The sequence below is a fragment of the Cydia splendana genome, chromosome 18, assembly GCF_910591565.1.
Source record: "Cydia splendana chromosome 18, ilCydSple1.2, whole genome shotgun sequence".
NCBI lineage: Eukaryota > Metazoa > Arthropoda > Insecta > Lepidoptera > Tortricidae > Cydia > Cydia splendana.
In genome coordinates this window covers 13,065,087-13,081,756 of record NC_085977.1, presented here as the reverse complement: position 1 = coordinate 13,081,756, position 16,670 = coordinate 13,065,087, and the positions used below count along the sequence as shown (strand labels likewise).

Below are 16,670 nucleotides of genomic sequence, written 5' to 3'. Positions count from 1 at the left end.
ATACTATCTTTGTCTTACACTACTAGCACCCAAAAGAAAAGGACGAGTATAGTTTTCCTGGTTCTTACTGGCTGACAAATTGGTTTGACCATTTATAGTTACATTGCGGACTGTTGGTTACGTCCAATTCAACCGACCGATCAAAAACCGCAATGTAATGAAACTTCGCATGCGACTTCACCTACCGTCTAAATGAGCCCTTAAACCCAGAGTAGTAACTCGCCAAAAGCTAAGATTCCAAAGCCCGAGGAAAGCTTCCAAAATTTCTTGCGTGTAAATGCTGAACTTTATTGTATGTAATTATATGTACAGTCAGCATGAAATATATAGGAATGATCGATGTGGCCAAACATATATCGGAACGCATTCTTCCATGGTAACAAAGGTGTGTTATTTATGATATATTTGGAACAGTCGACGTCAAAGATATGTTAACAATTTTCGCCTTATTACAAAGGAGTAGAGTGCAAAAGTTTAAGCATATCTTTACACACATACATCAAAATAATTTATAAATATTAGTTGTTGTAGGGATTAAATTCGACCCGGGATCTAAGGTATTCCTTCGAGCAAATAAAGGAGCGACTTAAGTAGTAAGGGCTACGATTCGTCCTAGCAGTTTTACCGGGTTTATAAGTATTCCGTGCGTAGGGAGAACACCATGATAGAGTTCCGTAGTTCATGAGTGCCAATTTTAAAACTAACCCAAGGGAGGTAACTTCAAATGCCTTTGTTATTTTTCCTCTTTCTAACAAACACAACTGTCAAAGTGATGAATAAAGAAAGATAGACAAATTTTAATTATTTGACCGTTACTTTTACTTTACGGCTATACACGAAAAATTGCCTCAATTAGTTTCAAAAATTTAAATTCATAAGAACGGATACGGAACTCTTTACAAACTATCATTCACACGTCATCCCATGTTAGTCAACAGTGTCAACATCAACACCAACTTATTATTCTATTTGTAGTTTTTGGTAACATGTATGACCGTGGCGATCTCAGTACAAACTTTAAACAAAAAATTGTATAAACATAATCACTGTCAATCGCTTTTGCGCCAAGCCACGGTGTTTTAGGAACACCTTAACCACTACACCAGTTTTGACATTGACATATTCACTCACGTCTAAGTAACTTACTTTCTATGCCTCTCGCTCGTACTCACATATTAGTGCAAGCGAGATGTATAGAAAGTAATTTACGCGTAGACGCTCGAGCTACTCTGTCAATGTCAAAACTGGTGGTAGCCGTACTTGTCTAACCAACATGTGTCACTAGCACCAGGAAAGGATTATTCCACAACAAAACTAACGCGAATATCCATTTTATTGCATATTCCTTCTATTCATGATACCAATTTAAATGTTAATTTATCTCAAGATAAGTGTTACTTTTTTTTCCTGAGATACATACTTAAATTACCACTTTAAAAAACACGCAACTAAATAGTGACTCGCGAACTCTTTCGCGGATTGTCCCGAAAGACGTCTTGGGATAGGTCGGGATAGACTTTCACCTTTTCCTTGTGACTCGAAATTGGGGGTCATCCATTAATTACATCACACAAAAGTTAGATTTAGACCCTCCCCCTCCCCCATGTCACACTTTTTCATAGGAAAAAGATAGGTCGTTAATACGTACTGTCACACTTAGCATGACCCCCCCCTCCGCCTGTTGCTGTGACGTAATATGTGGATGAACCCTTGGGCTATAAACTACCAACTCACCCATATCCTGCGGCAGATTGAGCAGGTCTTTGAGCTGGTAGTCGGGTTTGGCGGCGGCGGGCGCAGAGGTGTCGCCGGCGAGCACGCTGGCGTACGTCACGGGTGTGGACGAGCCCTTGCCCAGCTCGGGCGTCTCGGCCGCGAACACAGTGCGCTCGAGCGGCAGCCCGTACAGACCGAATCTGTAGAGTAGTTAGGGTTAATATAATCTGGCAAACAAGTCTTATTACTCTTATTAGTAACAGTACAATACAAAATCCCTCTTTTGGCGTTTTAATATAATACTAGCATAAGAAAAAGATAGGATGATTCTCTCTGTCTATACTTCGCTGCCATTAAATGGTAATGCAATGTTAATAGTAATGTCTGCAATCGTATATGGGGCTTGCAGTGTCTTAACGTTTTTACTTTCTCCTAGTAAGTCCAACCGATACTTTAACCGCCAAAGACGGCCCGCTACGCACGGTTACCGTTTAATATTAACGTTTATGCAATCCAATAAGGTTCTCACATCACCTATTCGGAAAAGGGCTTTTTCTTCCCCGCTAGGAGGGATCAAAGTGGCACTTTTCCTCCCTGCTAGGGGGGGATCAAAGTGGCACTTTTCTGTTCTAGGACACTGTTTTTGTTATTTTTTGCATTCTTGTTTTAGCTTGAATAATATTTTGAAACATAATAATTTCCTCATAGATAAAGTTTTTTTTTTCCTCATAGTTGATGTGAAAAGCAGTATGTGACACATACATACATACATACATCACTGGCTCAGTGACCCAAAGAGGATCTTGGCCTCTGACACAAGAGAGCGCCACTCTGCCCTATTCTGCGCCACTTCGCGCCAGTTGGGTATTCCGAGGGTGGACAGGTCTTTTTCGGCTTCGTCACTCCAGCGGTATCTGGGACGCCCGGACGGACGTTTTCCGCCCGGGTGCCCCACATACGCTCTTCTCACAGCACGATCCTCCCCCATCCTCTCCAGGTGACCAAGCCAGCGGAGTCGTGTGGCTTTGATCTCGACAATTATATTGGGCATCGCAACCAGCTCCTCTAGCTCCCTATTTTTTCTTCGCCTCCAAGTTCCATCTTCCTCTCTGATAGGCCCCAGAATCTTCCGCCAGATTTTCCACTCCGCCACTAAGAGCTTGCTCTCTTCTTTGTGAGTCAGCGTCCAAGCTTTACACCCACCCATCAAAATTGGTCTAATTACAGTCTTGTAGACTCAAATCTTGGTCGGTCTACTGATCAGCTTGGACACTAAGACTCGATGGAGAGCTGCCGAGCATCTTAGGGCGTTTTGGATTCGAATATCTATCTCTTCCTCCCTTCGGTTGGTATCAGTTACTGTGCAACCAAGGTACCTAAAATGATCCACACCTTTGTAGGTGGTTGCTCCGACTACTAGGTCTTCTCTTTTCACTCTGGTGTACCTTTTCATTTGGAGATATTCTGTTTTCTGGTGGTTGATTCTGAGACCTATCTTCACCCCTTCCTGCTCCTCAATTCTAGCCATGGCCTCCAGGTCCCTTTTGTTTTGAGCCAATAGTCCCAGGTCATCAGCATAGCCAATGATCTTATGTCTGCCGTTCAACTCTACACCCCCATCATACATAAGCAATTTTCGGACGACGTATTCGAGTGCCAAGTTGAACAGCATTGGCGAAAGGGCGTCTCCCTGCTTCAGGCCAGTGACAACTGCAAATTCGGCCGTCAGTTCTCCGCAAGCTCTTACTTTCATCTTGCTCACTTTGATGGCTACAATAATCATTTTTAGGGTTCCGTACCCAAAAGGTAAAACGGGACCCTATTACTAAGACTTCGCTGTCCGTCCGTCCGTCCGTCCGTCCGTCCGTCCGTCCGTCCGTCCGTCCGTCCGTCCGTCTGTCTGTCACCAGGCTGTATCTCACGTACCGTGATAGCTAGACAGTTGAAATTTTCACAGATGATGTATTTCTGTTGCCGCTATAACAACAAATACTAAAAACAGAATAAAATAAAGATATAAATGGGGCTCCCATACAACAAACGTGATTTTTGACCAAAGTTAAGCAACGTCGGGCGTGGTCAGTACTTGGATGGGTGACCGTTTTTTTTTTGCATTTTTTTTTTTCGTTTTTTTTTTCATTATGGTACGGAACCCTTCGTGCGCGAGTCCGACTCGCACTTGCCCGGTTTTTACCAATTTTTCTGGCACTTTGAAGTACCGCAAAATCTTGTACAGTGTATCTCTGTCAACACTGTCGTATGCTTGGGCAAAATCAACAAAAAGCATGTGGATATTTTGTGCGTACTCCCATTTCTTCTCCATCAGCTGTTTCAACAGGAATATTTGATCCACAGTGCTGCGGTTCTGGCGGAAGCCACACTGGTAGTCACCGATTATGTTTTCGGCATAAGGCTGAAGTCGACCCAATAAGACATATGAGAGGACTTTATATGCCGTTGGCAGCAGTGGAATGCCCCTGTAGTTCATGTTGATACACTTTTTCCTGGAGCCTTTTTCGTGGATGGGGCATATCACTCCAGTATGTGACACACGGTATCAAAATTATTTCGTCTTACGCCCTTGACGGAAATATATCATTTTGATCCCTTGTAACACAAACTACTATTACTTTGGCGTGTTGTATATAACAGGCGTGGCGTTCAAAAAGTTAAAACCAATTCTGAGCAATACCTGCCTCTTCTGGTAATATGTATTTCAACACGTACCTAGCTCGTAGTAAGTGATGGTAATCATCCCCGCGCTCTGCGAGGCATCGAGCGGTCTTCTCTAGTAACACGAGGCACTTTGCCACCAGGTCGGCGGCCGCGCCGCGTTGCGTAGCGTGTTGTGCGAGAGCTACGAGCCAGCGGAGAGCCCCTGGCGATTCGCAAGCGCCCACATATGGCAAGCAAGCGCTCAGGACGGTTGTTAGAGTCGCGTCGAATGTAGACTTCCATGGTTTCGGCAACTGTTTTACACCCCTGTTGAAAAAATAATATGTAAATAACAGTCATTAGAAAGATAAATGATCCCTACAAAAAAAAATTAGTGAAATGATCTAATCTCATTGCTTAAAATTTGTATCCTGCCAAATGCTAACGTTATTTAACGACGAGACTTTCGACCGATTTCGTGAAAAATGTAAGCCATGGCACACAGATATCTATCCAGAAAGCAGGAAATCATAATATATCGTATTGATTGAAGAGCCTAGATTAAAGAAACTACTTCATATGGCCACGAGCCTCAATCATATGAAAGCAGAATTTGTTGAAACTGTATAATAATTTAAAAATAACTTACTCGCTGGTGATGAGGATGATCTTGACACACTTTTTAGCAAAGCTCCTATTTCCGCACAAAATGCAGTTCTTGATCAGAGCATCAGTGTGTTTCTCAATGATCTTAACACACTCCAACTGTTGAATCTCCACGGGAGTCTGAGCGTCCTTGTCTTTGCCTTTGTCAGTCTTGGCCAATCTGAGTCTCTGCAGTCTTATCGAGATCACCCAAATGAGTAAGTCTAAAGCTAACTTTCTCTTCTCACTATCATCTCTGCTTACAGCTATCTCACATAATGTGTCCAGGAAGCCGTTGGATTCAAGCATAGCTATGCGCTGCTGACGCTCCAAAGGAACGTCAGTATGAGGACTGGAGCGAACTGTTAGCGAAATCTGGTGTAACCAATCGCAACCGATAAAGCTGGACTTTTTCGAGCTGCTTTCTCCCGACTTTATCGAGCCTTTGCTCATGTCCTTCGCTGGGTCAAATAAGGTTTTAATATGGATCAAAAACGTTCTGCCTCGAGCCCTGTATAACCTAGGACTGGTCAGTATTAAAGTACCAGATTGCTGTGTCAAGTCCAAGCCGGAGGAAAGTAGCAGTGGCCCTGCGAGGATCTCAGCGTTATGGGCTTGCAAGTATTCCTCGCTGTTCACTGGGTTCTCTAAATTTGAAGACATATCGGCGTCAACCGTCGGGAAAAATACCGGCGACTCCGATCGGTGGCCGAAAGACGCGTCCTTCTTATAGCCAATTCCGTGTAAGTTCTGTTTCAAAAGCGTCACTTGAATTATAGGTAAGTTCGAGGAACATGACGAGTGTAGAGTGAATCCAAATTCTATATGAGCTAATGAGACACTGTAAGGTAAAGTGAGCTCTAAAACGTGTTCGTCCCATGTGGAAGATGTGTTTTGCAAGCGCCAAGTCCGGTTGTTCTGGTGGTCGGAGCGCGAGCGCTGCGCCGGCGACAACTCACACCAGAACCCAGGCACGACTGCGCTGTAAGGTACCGTAGTGTTCGCATGACCGAATGATCCTATTAAGGTAGTCATAGTTTCTAGATCGCTCATATCTAGTTCAGTCTTGTTAGCCAACATAACAGGCGCAGGAGTGGCCCCTACTGTCTCATCTCTAGGTTGTCTATGAAGCATCTCAAAGTCTATGTTAGCGAACTCGTCTTCGTCAATATCGCCTGTGGAATCCTTCTCGCCATTATTCAATGCGTAGAAGTATATCATTCCGTGCTTCGTTGACACGCTAAGCCGCTCTACTGAGGCGCAGTACGCTACTGATGTGAACTGACCCTTAGGAGCTCGCTTCTCCGAGAGCATTTTGAAGGAAGGCAGAGAATACAGTCTAAGGCTACCGTCTACGCCCACAGCGGCCAACGAGTACTGTTCGTGCTTGTCAATGGGCAGCAAACATAGGTCTACAGGACTTTCTCCGTAAGGCAGCTCCATCATATTTACAGGATTGTCTTCTAGAGTGAAAATTGAAGTGCTGCTGTTAATTTTAAACAGTATGAAGTACGCTTTCACGTCAGATTTGTCATCTGCCTTGTCCGTCTGTTCTGTCACGTCATCGACATCCATTTTCGTGTCTCCATCATGGTCAGTTTCCTCCTCCACTCTGACCTTTTCTGGATCGATGCTGGAGATAACCACTAGTAAATGTTCCTTGTCTTCTGTTGGCAGTAAATGAGTGACTTTAGAATCATCTCTAAGATTGAGCTTGAAACCTGGAAGACTTAAGCACTGGACGGCGATGCCTTGGGAGACGACTTCTTCTTGCGGCGGGTCGCTGTCGAAGCCGTCATTATTGCTATTGCTCACTGCAGTCTGAGTGCCGACTTTGCTGCCACCGAATGTGGTAACTTTAATCTTTTCTGTACCCTCTCCGCCTTCATACCACTTAAGGTCTGAGATCTCCAACGGGCCGTTCATATTGAGATAATGTGTGATGGGGTCTGCTTGCTGCAAGACCGCATCCGTCTGGTCGGCTAGCTTAGTCCCGACAGAGTCTAAATTTCCGCTCTTCCAACTCTTCAACTGCGATATCTTGCCTACAAAGTCTAGCATGCTACCCTGCCCAGACTCAGGTAGTTCTGGCAGTAGAACAGTAGGGGGCGGCGGTGGTAACAACTTGTAATGCTTCGTTAAAAAGATCTTCTTCGGTTCCCACATTTTCGAGTCCTCCTTACTAGAAGAAGCGTTAAGATTAATCACATTGCTTATCTGCTCGTCCAAGAGACTGGTGCACTGGGGAAGCTCCGTGTCCTCGTCAGAATATTGGAAGTATATTTCGTCGTATATGTTGGCGTCGTCCGTTCGAGCGACCGTGCATACTTTCTTACTGACTCCCGGTTTTGAATTGCCGCTACTATTGGATGTGTGAACGACTGTTGTTATAGAGCCTGCTAAAGAGCTGTGTATATCATACGTTAGTAGGAAGAGCATTTTGTTTATAGGTGAGAGGTTGCTCTTTGCTTCGTTCTGATCGTTCATTGCTTGGACGCTCTCTTTGAATTTATCTGGTGCGCCTGAATCGAAGAGTGCTTTGCTGGAATCCTCCTCCTTTATAGGTTGGTCTGAGGGAATATTGTTAGTCCTGGTTATGGTGACAGCACAGATGAGTGAGGGTTTGGTCTTGTTGTTACTGGTCTCTTTTTCGCCTATGGCTGTTTCTGTGTTTTGTGCTTGTGGGTATGTTTCTTGTTGTGAAGTCATGCCGACAAACGCCATAGCTGTGAGCTCGAGGCTGTAGGTCGCTGAAACAACGTAAAGAATGGGTTAATTTTTATGGTAACTTTGAGGAAATTTATGAGGATTTTAATAACAAAACTTCCGTGAGTCTCAGACACTCCTCGGTACGGAGTGAAACATGTCGAGCGTTTTTCGACTTAAAATACGTGAGTGACCCGTTATTAATATATTTAAATTTATAAAAAATAGTGCAAAAAAGGGGGGGAAGTCGGACGACGAATTCACAGGGCCACGATAATATTAAAATATTTTAAAAAATAAAGGTCTAGGTACTTACAGGAATCCTTCTCCAAACTGGCAGACCACACTTTGTTGCAATCTGTAGACAGTATCCCACTAAAGATGGAGTCGTACGGGGAGAGGTGTATGAATTTGACTAGCTTGAGACCACAGTCAAACTTCCAGATGTTGACTTTGCCCTCGGCAGAACCAGTGGCGATAAGTTCGCCTGTGTTGCCTTTGGAGACTATGGTCACATTTGGACTGGGCGCCGCGCAAGCTGTGGCATTCGTTACCTGGAAATCAATTAGTTTTGTTCAGTTCACGCGCGGCCATGTCTGTCCTGATCGTAACAGACGCGTTTTGTTAGAGAGTGAGTATTCTGTACCTAGTACTATCATTTATTCTGTGGGTTTACGCGATAAAGTCCCGTGCTCGTTTTAAATTCTGACTTGTTTCGTCTGTAAATCTGAATAAGGGTGTTTGCCATAAAACAAAAAATAAAACATGTAGTTTTTCTTTCCATATTAGTGAACCTGGTTACCCTATAAAATAAACAACACAAGTAGAACAGATACTCACCGATATAGGCACGTTGTGTGTGTACTCGCCGCGCACGAACGGGCAGTTGGGGGAGTGCCGCTCGTGCTCGACCCAGGGCTCGTCGGACTTCTCCCAGCAGACGAGGCACACCATGCACGTGAAGCACATTGCGCGGTCGTCCCCGCTGGGGGAGGGTTGGTGGTAGAAGCCGGCTTGGGCCATGCGTGCGGGTAACGCCCATCTGGAGGAATAGAACACATGCTGAACGCTTGTTGAACGATTGGAAGTGTTTTTTGTAATTACCAGTTTGGCGTCAAAATACTCGATTATCATTACCGTTTGATGCCAGATACCGGCCGAGGACAGAAAAGCATCTACGTCAATGTTAAGAACACATAGGTATAAATGTGTACAATTTATAGTTTCAGAAGAAGAAAATTCAGCATGACTGCAGCGGTCGGCAACCCGCGTGCCGCATGCGGCCCGCGAACCTCTCACTTGTGGCCCGCGAGCCCCCCTGGCTACTTTGTATGTAATATTGTCAAACAACAATGTCTGATAAAGTCACACATATTAACAAAAGTGCGGCCCGCGTCAACTTCCTTAACTACTAAGTGGCCCTTGGCTTCTTAAACGCTGCCGACCGCTGGTCTACTGCATATAATTTTGACAACAGAAAATAAAGACATTTTGTCCATTGTATTTTAGCCTCGTATGTTGCCATCATCAAGAATACGTCTTTCCTTAAAGCCATCAATAACCATTTTTAAATTACATAGATTGATAAGTACCTTCCCCCTTTTCTTCACCAGCTCTTGAGCAAAGAAATATTTACACCACTACCAGAATATTTTTTTTACATCATTACAGTGCAGGCTACTCACTTGTAATCCATATGAGGCCACCGCTTGAAGGTCTCCTTGCGTTCCGCCTCAGAGTACATCAGTGCCCTCGACTCCTCATCCCTGGAGCATGGCATCAGCTCATTGGCCCGCTGCCCCACAGCAGAAGCGATGGCCAGGGCAGGGATCCTCCGGTTCTGGCCTTTGAGCTCTTGGACTACACCGGTGGTGACCAGCCGGAGTGTGGACTGGGGCAGGCATATGGTGACTGTGCTCCACTGGAAAGTAAGGTGATATTAGTATATTATATGAAACTTAGTAGAAAAGCTTGTTGTTATAATATAAAGTAATGCTAGTAAGAAGTATACTAGGTAGGGTAATTCGCCATTAACTGGCCACCCTAAACTAAAAAAAACCGGGCAAGTGCGAGTCGGACTCGCGCACGAAGGGTTCCGTACCATAATGCAAAAAAAACGGAAAAAAATGCAAAAAGAAAACGGTCACCCATCCAAGTACTGACCACGCCCGACGTTGCTTAACTTTGGTCACTTAAATCTTTATTTTATTCTGTTTTTAGTATTTGTTGTTATAGCGGCAACAGAAATACATCATCTGTGAAAATTTCAACTGTCTTACTATCACGGTTCGTGAGATACAGCCTGGTGACAGACAGACGGACGGACGGACGGACGGACGGACGGACGGACGGACAGCGAAGTCTTAGTAATAGGGTCCCGTTTTACCCTTTGGGTACGGAACCCTAATGAATTCTTTTCACCTATAAACAGAATTCATTTTAGTATAAGGTGGCTAGTTATTGAAGGCTGGCCAGTTATTGAAACCTTATACTAAAATGAATCCTGTTTATAGGTGAATTGAATTCATTTTTAGTTTAGGGTGGCCAGTTATTGGCCGGTGGCCAGTTACTGGCGAATTACCCTATGTACGAATTTTTTTCCGAAAGTCAGGTAATTACGAAAATCCCCCATAATTCCATCAAATCAGAGTCCGTTATGGGTCTTACCCGATATTCCGATACGATTATGCGGGATTCCCAGAATACACTATCGTGAGTCCTAGTGGTATTAAGATTAAATTACATGATTAAACTTCGAGTCACACTCAGAAAGCTAGTATAACCGTTTTATTTTGATTTTATGACTCTAGTTTGGGGTAACATACTGATAAGACTGATAAGTACTGTCAATTCCACAGAGCGAGGCTCTGTTAAGGCTACTGAGAAACAGCTTGCCTAACCTGCTCCAATTTCAATCTAAATAAAAATTACATATCAGTTGTTGGTAATTTATTTGACATAAATATAGGTTGCATTGTAGCCTGGGCAGTTTTCCGCAACTCGACAGGTGCGGGGTAGGCTAGACCTGTCAAATTTAAATCGAGCATTACCACATACTACATACAGCTTACTAACATGTAGCTGTAATGATATGGTACTAACAATATTGTATGGAATTTTTAATATTCTGAAATAAAGATATTTTATTTTATTTTTTATTACCTTTTGCGCCTTAACTCCTTTCCTGGCCGGTTCAGCATCAATAGAGTTCTTGAGCTCATTGATGAAGTCAGTTAGGCCCTCGATGGAATGCACGTCCAAACTCTGCAGGCACTGGTACAGGAGGACGGCCTGGAACAAACAAAAAGGTAATACTACTACTATACTTAATCTTTCTGGTCTAACCCAAATGACTGGCAGATAATGTCTTAAGGAAGGCATTAGGTCCGCCATTTGTACCTTCATGTATTGTGCAATAAAGATTAAATACATAAATATTATAACAAGGACTATTGTAAAGTCAGTAATTTACCTCCCACTCGATTGTTAGGAGCCAAGCCTCCTAGTCTAGAGAGCGAGATTTATTACGTGACGTAGCGTTGGGGAGAGAGGATGTAACATGAGGGACTGTTTGCTGTCAAATATCGGTTTTGTTACAGAGTAAAAATTCTGTTTGTACTTTGTAGTCCTATTATGTATTCTGTGATAATATATATTACAAGTAGGTATCACTACACCGTGTACACCTTATAAAACAAAGTCCCCGACCGCGTCTGTCTGTTTGTGTGTTTGTATGTGCGCGATAAACTCAAAAGACGAATGAACGGATTTTCATGCGGTTTTCATTCACCTATCGGTAGAGTGATTCTTGACGAAGGGTTTTATATAATTTGTTAACCCGTGTGAAGCCGGGGCGGCTCGCTAGTGTAAATATAAAGTTAATCTTTGAAGAACTGCAATCTAAGTACGACTTTTTTTTTTGTATAAAAAAACCTTTGATATTGGGGGTTAAAATAAAATGTAACAAATGTCACCCATGCAATAAATAAGTACAATTCACACGAAAAATTACATTTGAATCATCAATATTGGCAATTCGGCAAATCAAAATGAACTGGAGGTTTGATAGAGTAGAATGGTATTAAGAGTATTAAGACATTTAATATAATTATTTTATTGCCATCGGTTCCCATCCTTTTTTACGTCGCGTGCCCCTTGACTTTTTTTTCATTATAGTATAAAAATTTCAACCTACTATAACCTGGATTAAGTCCATTCTAAAGTAGGTTAAGTAGGTAGGTACATACATAATAGATGTAATGTTATGTCCTACGGACCTAGATACCATAAGCAAGAACATACAAATGAATGGCCCATATTATAACAATGAAACACGGCATAGTTATACATTGTATTTTGTTTTACAACGACTAGATCACGCGAGGTAATAGAGGCATGTTTACGAGTGCCCACTCAAGCGACATGAGCAATTTGATGATTAATTTCTTTATTATGGAAAAAAATGCAATGTTACAATAAAATATGCCAATATCATCATTCTCTTGCCCTTGTCCCATTCACTAGGGGTCGGCGCAGCATGCGTGTCTCTTTCATACCTCTCTGTCGCCCGTCGTCTCATCATCACCTGCGTTCGTTTCATATCATCTCTCACACAGTCCATCCACCTTTTCCTCGGTTTTCCTTTCCTCGTACCTCCCTCCACATTCATTCGTAATACCTTTCTTTTGTCACATGACTTTTTGTACCTCCGATAGATGAATTAATGAAACTTCTTACAAAATGTGTAGTTTTTTTGCCTTTCTAACTGACATATCTACTCTCTCATATAATTTTAATGTAACTAAGCATGATGCACCCTTAAATTTTTACTTTCATCTCTAACCAACATAAGCTTAATAAAATTGTCACGTGAGTAGTAGCCCTAAAAATCGTAATTAGGCTTACTAATAATTTGAAAACTTAATTATTATGTAGAAGGTTCAGTAATAAACAACTCTCTACTGTGATAGTAGCCACATAAAGCTTTTTCTACCCACCGCTGTTATGTAGTTGATTGATCTTGTGCAACTTCTAAATATTGACCAATTTTAACCTTTTTTCATTGGTGAGAACAATAATTTGAGTGAAGTTAACCTTTTGGATGCCAATGAACGATATATCCGCATCGCAGGTTCAACGCCAAAGACTGATTAATCGGACACAGATCACAGAGCAACATAAACCTACGTGCATATGCATAATAAAGTTCAATTTCAGTTTTGACACTTCGGTGACGTGGCGTCCGCGTGACAGTTTTGTTTGACACGGCGTCGAAAAGGTTAAATGAAAATCGGAAAAATGAAACACTCTATTCCTCCTATATGTTATTTGTTTTTTTGTTTAAGAACTCCTAGCTACCCCTAATACTCGTATTCGTTGATTCGTGTGCTTTGTCTCCACCACCAATAGATTCAATTTTAACCAAAATGGGACCTTATAGTGCACATGATAAAGTCCTATTTTATTTGGAATTTTGAGTGGAGATTGTGTTTAAAATATTTAAATCAACAATTAAAAGTTGTCTGGAAGAAATCCCTTTTACCCGACTACGGCAAAACAAAAGGAGGGTTATTTAGCTATAATGCCACCTTTTGTCTACCTATCTTAGTTTTTAAGTTGGTGAGCAATAAAGGATTAGGTATGTACCTACTCGTATTGTACGAGTATTGTTGTGTTAATGTTCTAATGCTCTAAAAATTTGTTTCAGATAAGATAAGCTGTTCCACCATTTTTGATTTGCTGCAACCATGCAAATGTTGTTATTTTAACACACTTATATAAACTTGTGAATAAATGGTCAGATATTTCGAAATATCAGATCTTGCATAATAAGACTAAGAGCACCTTTTCTGAATTATCTGATGGTTTGCGACGTTCAGATTTACCCGAATACACCTTACCATAAAGTTGATCTGATGATGGAGCCAGAAAATTGTGGATCTCTTTGGTGGCTACTAGTAGTACTACTAACATAATTTGTTTTGACGAGGCCAATTCATTATAGCTGTTCCGAGTCCATCTAAGCTAACTTTACACCGACTTGAACATAACAAAGTGAGGGAATGTCATTGTATGAATGTGACATTGCCACACTTTGTCAGACTCAAGTACAGTTGGCAATAAATGTGTTTGTAGAAATGAAATTTTCGGCAGAAACTTATTTGATGAAGTCTTTGTAACTCTAATACAATTCCAGTCTTGTATACGTAAAACCACAAACATAAATTTGTGATAAGACAGTTATCTTTTGTTTGGGTAAAACATGTAGTCAATTAGTGTTTCCGAAACATTCGTGTTTGTCATGCTACAGTCAACCCCCATTCTTTTTGTACCGAGACTGACTGAAATAGCAAGACACTTTCGTGCATTTCCGTCAAAATATGATGGAAAATAATTATGCACTACATCTGTACAGTTAACTACTACTGTTACCATACAATACACATTTCTTTGGTTGTTTATAATTTATAATCCCTTCATCTGGCAAAGTCCCACAGCGGGAATGTCTTTTTGAAATAAACAATTTTAAAGTGATGCTGCCACCTGAGGATTTTGATGACTCATTTTTACACTGCCAATTAACCCTTTACCAGGCTAACGGATATATATTTCCCACATACAGCACTTCGATCATGTGCTATTTTCAATGAGTAAGTCTGTCATTCGATTGTCATTTGTGAACTGTCCGCCTGGTAAAGGGTCAAACAATGCCTCTGATATGTTTTTGTATCTCTAGACATGCATTTTTGTTCTATAATCCATATCTTTCATTCTCTATTGCTCAAATATCCAAGAGTCATAGAGAGTAGGCTTGTGTCGGTCATGAACTAAGAACTGTTAAGAATGAAATCCTGTCAAGGACCGAAAGGAACTAAATCTTCCTGCACGCTCTTAATCGGTCTTTAGGTCCTTTAGTTCAGTGGGATTGATGAGCGCTTGACATGAGTGAAACAGAAAATAGACTGAATGAAACGGTTCACAATGACGTTAGCACGAGTGCGAACGAGATAAAAGAGTGACAAACAGTCCTAAACCTGAAAAGTATGAAAAAAAATCAAATATTTTTTCTATATTTTTTATTTTATTTTATTGTGTCTAGCTTTTTGATGTTTAACCGTCATATAGTATCGTACAACTTGAATCGTAATTCAGTTGCCAAAAAAATAGAAAAAAAACTAAGGTAAAATCGATTCATACATTCCCAGCTCTCAAAGACCGAACTGAACTAAAGGAACTAAAAGACCGAATTAGTCCGTTTGACCGATTGACCGAGAGCGGAGCACTCTCTGTAGTGACCGAGCAGGCACAAGCCTAATAGAGAGAAAGATAATGAAATTCTGAATTTCAATGTTCGATGTAGGCTCTCTGGTTCTAGAACTGGTTTTGTATAGAAACCCAGTACCAAGAAACATTGAAGTACAAGGAGCTAATATACAACATACATGTCTACACACTGAGTCACATGTACCATATAGGTCTATTTGGACACTTCATTCACTTAGATCAGCGGTAGGCAACCTTTTAGCAGCCAAAGGCCACATAGTAGTTAACAAAGTTGACGCGGGCCGCACTTTGTTAATATTTATGACTTTATCAGACATTGTTGTTTGTCAAATTACATACAAAATAGCCAGGTAGGCTCGAGGGGCTGCATGTGGCCCGCAGGCCGCCTGTTGCCGACCGTTGACTTAGATACTGCTGCTCATTTGGACATCTTATAAGAGGTTTCAATAATAAGAATATCCAACCCACTTATAAGGATGGCATTATGTAAATTATGTATTTGTTTGTTCTAACCATCTTTTTCACTGTTGCTTCTCAAAGGCCTTTGTGTACCCTATACAACCTACATGCATATCCTACATAGGCAGAGATCTTAAACAGTACATGCGAAAAATATTATAATAATGCCTTCTTAACCATTTATGTGTTGATGCATATCAAATAAGTAGGTACTCAAGATTTGGTGCACAAGATTGTTGCAAAATAACTGTAATATAGTTAAAATTCAGTATAGATTTACGATGATTTGATATTTATCTATAGATATACACAATATAGGGGTAACTAGATACTGTTTAAGGTTAGATAATCTGTCAAGTACTACTCAATGCCCTAAACCTTTAATAAACAAAGATGTTCACAAAATTTGTACATACCTCAGAGAGCACAAGTTCAATTCTTATTATTTTATCTGGCTGCGAAGACGGGAGCGGCCGTTGGAGCGCGGTGTGCAGCAGCAGGACTCCATTGTAATCCGTCCGGGCTCCCACGCCACTGCTATCCCACACGAACACCCTGTCAGCCCCCGACGCGTACTCCACTCCAAGCGTACCCCCATCATCTGCAATTTACCAAAAGCTCAAGTAATCTCGACGCACCAATTATTGTTTATAAAGAACTGTCAGCCGAAACAATGTAGGGCAACTAAGAACAATCCTAACGCGTAAATGAATGCAATATGCTGTAATTCTTATTCAAATTCCACCTTATACGAAAGCAATAGGGGGAAAATTACGGAATATATTGTATTAGACATGACAAGCATCTAAAATCGTGACTTACCCGCTGATAGGCAGGACGACTGAAGAATCACACCAGAATTGACATCCAAAACGTGTACACCACCAACATCAGTCTTCACCAAAATTATGTTCAAGTTACTGTGATACGTTAAAGAAGTAACAGGAAAGTTCATACGTATATAACCATCTTCTCGTAATATCAAAGAATCATCGCCCATCGTGGCCGTGAACACATCTGTCTATTCTACGTAAACGCCATTTGTAATTATACTTTTTTTGTGTCAAATATTTTCAAGTAGAATGGCCAGATACAAAATCTGCCGTGGGAGTAATGACAAATTTAAAATTCTTTTTGAAATATTGATTTTTCATATTATTATAGAATAGTGTAAATATAATATTCATGTATTATTATGAGTGTAT

The 16,670-nt window shown here is 41.4% G+C and overlaps 1 protein-coding gene across 1 annotated transcript in view; it reads right to left on the bottom strand.

Moving 5' to 3' along the window:
• LOC134799705 (baculoviral IAP repeat-containing protein 6) overlaps positions 1 to 16,531 on the bottom strand; it is a 78,585-nt gene extending 62,054 nt beyond the window's left edge. Inside the window, exons 1-9 of the mRNA XM_063772141.1 lie at positions 16,288 to 16,531; positions 15,882 to 16,066; positions 10,885 to 11,013; positions 9,408 to 9,643; positions 8,563 to 8,764; positions 8,039 to 8,276; positions 5,021 to 7,766; positions 4,444 to 4,698; positions 1,735 to 1,916 (exon numbers count right to left, since the gene is read on the bottom strand). Coding sequence (XP_063628211.1) covers positions 1,735 to 1,916; positions 4,444 to 4,698; positions 5,021 to 7,766; positions 8,039 to 8,276; positions 8,563 to 8,764; positions 9,408 to 9,643; positions 10,885 to 11,013; positions 15,882 to 16,066; positions 16,288 to 16,465 — 4,351 coding nt within the window. The 5' untranslated portion in view covers positions 16,466 to 16,531. The remainder of the gene's footprint in view (positions 1 to 1,734; positions 1,917 to 4,443; positions 4,699 to 5,020; positions 7,767 to 8,038; positions 8,277 to 8,562; positions 8,765 to 9,407; positions 9,644 to 10,884; positions 11,014 to 15,881; positions 16,067 to 16,287) is intronic.
• Between the last annotated feature and the right edge of the window lie 139 nt (positions 16,532 to 16,670).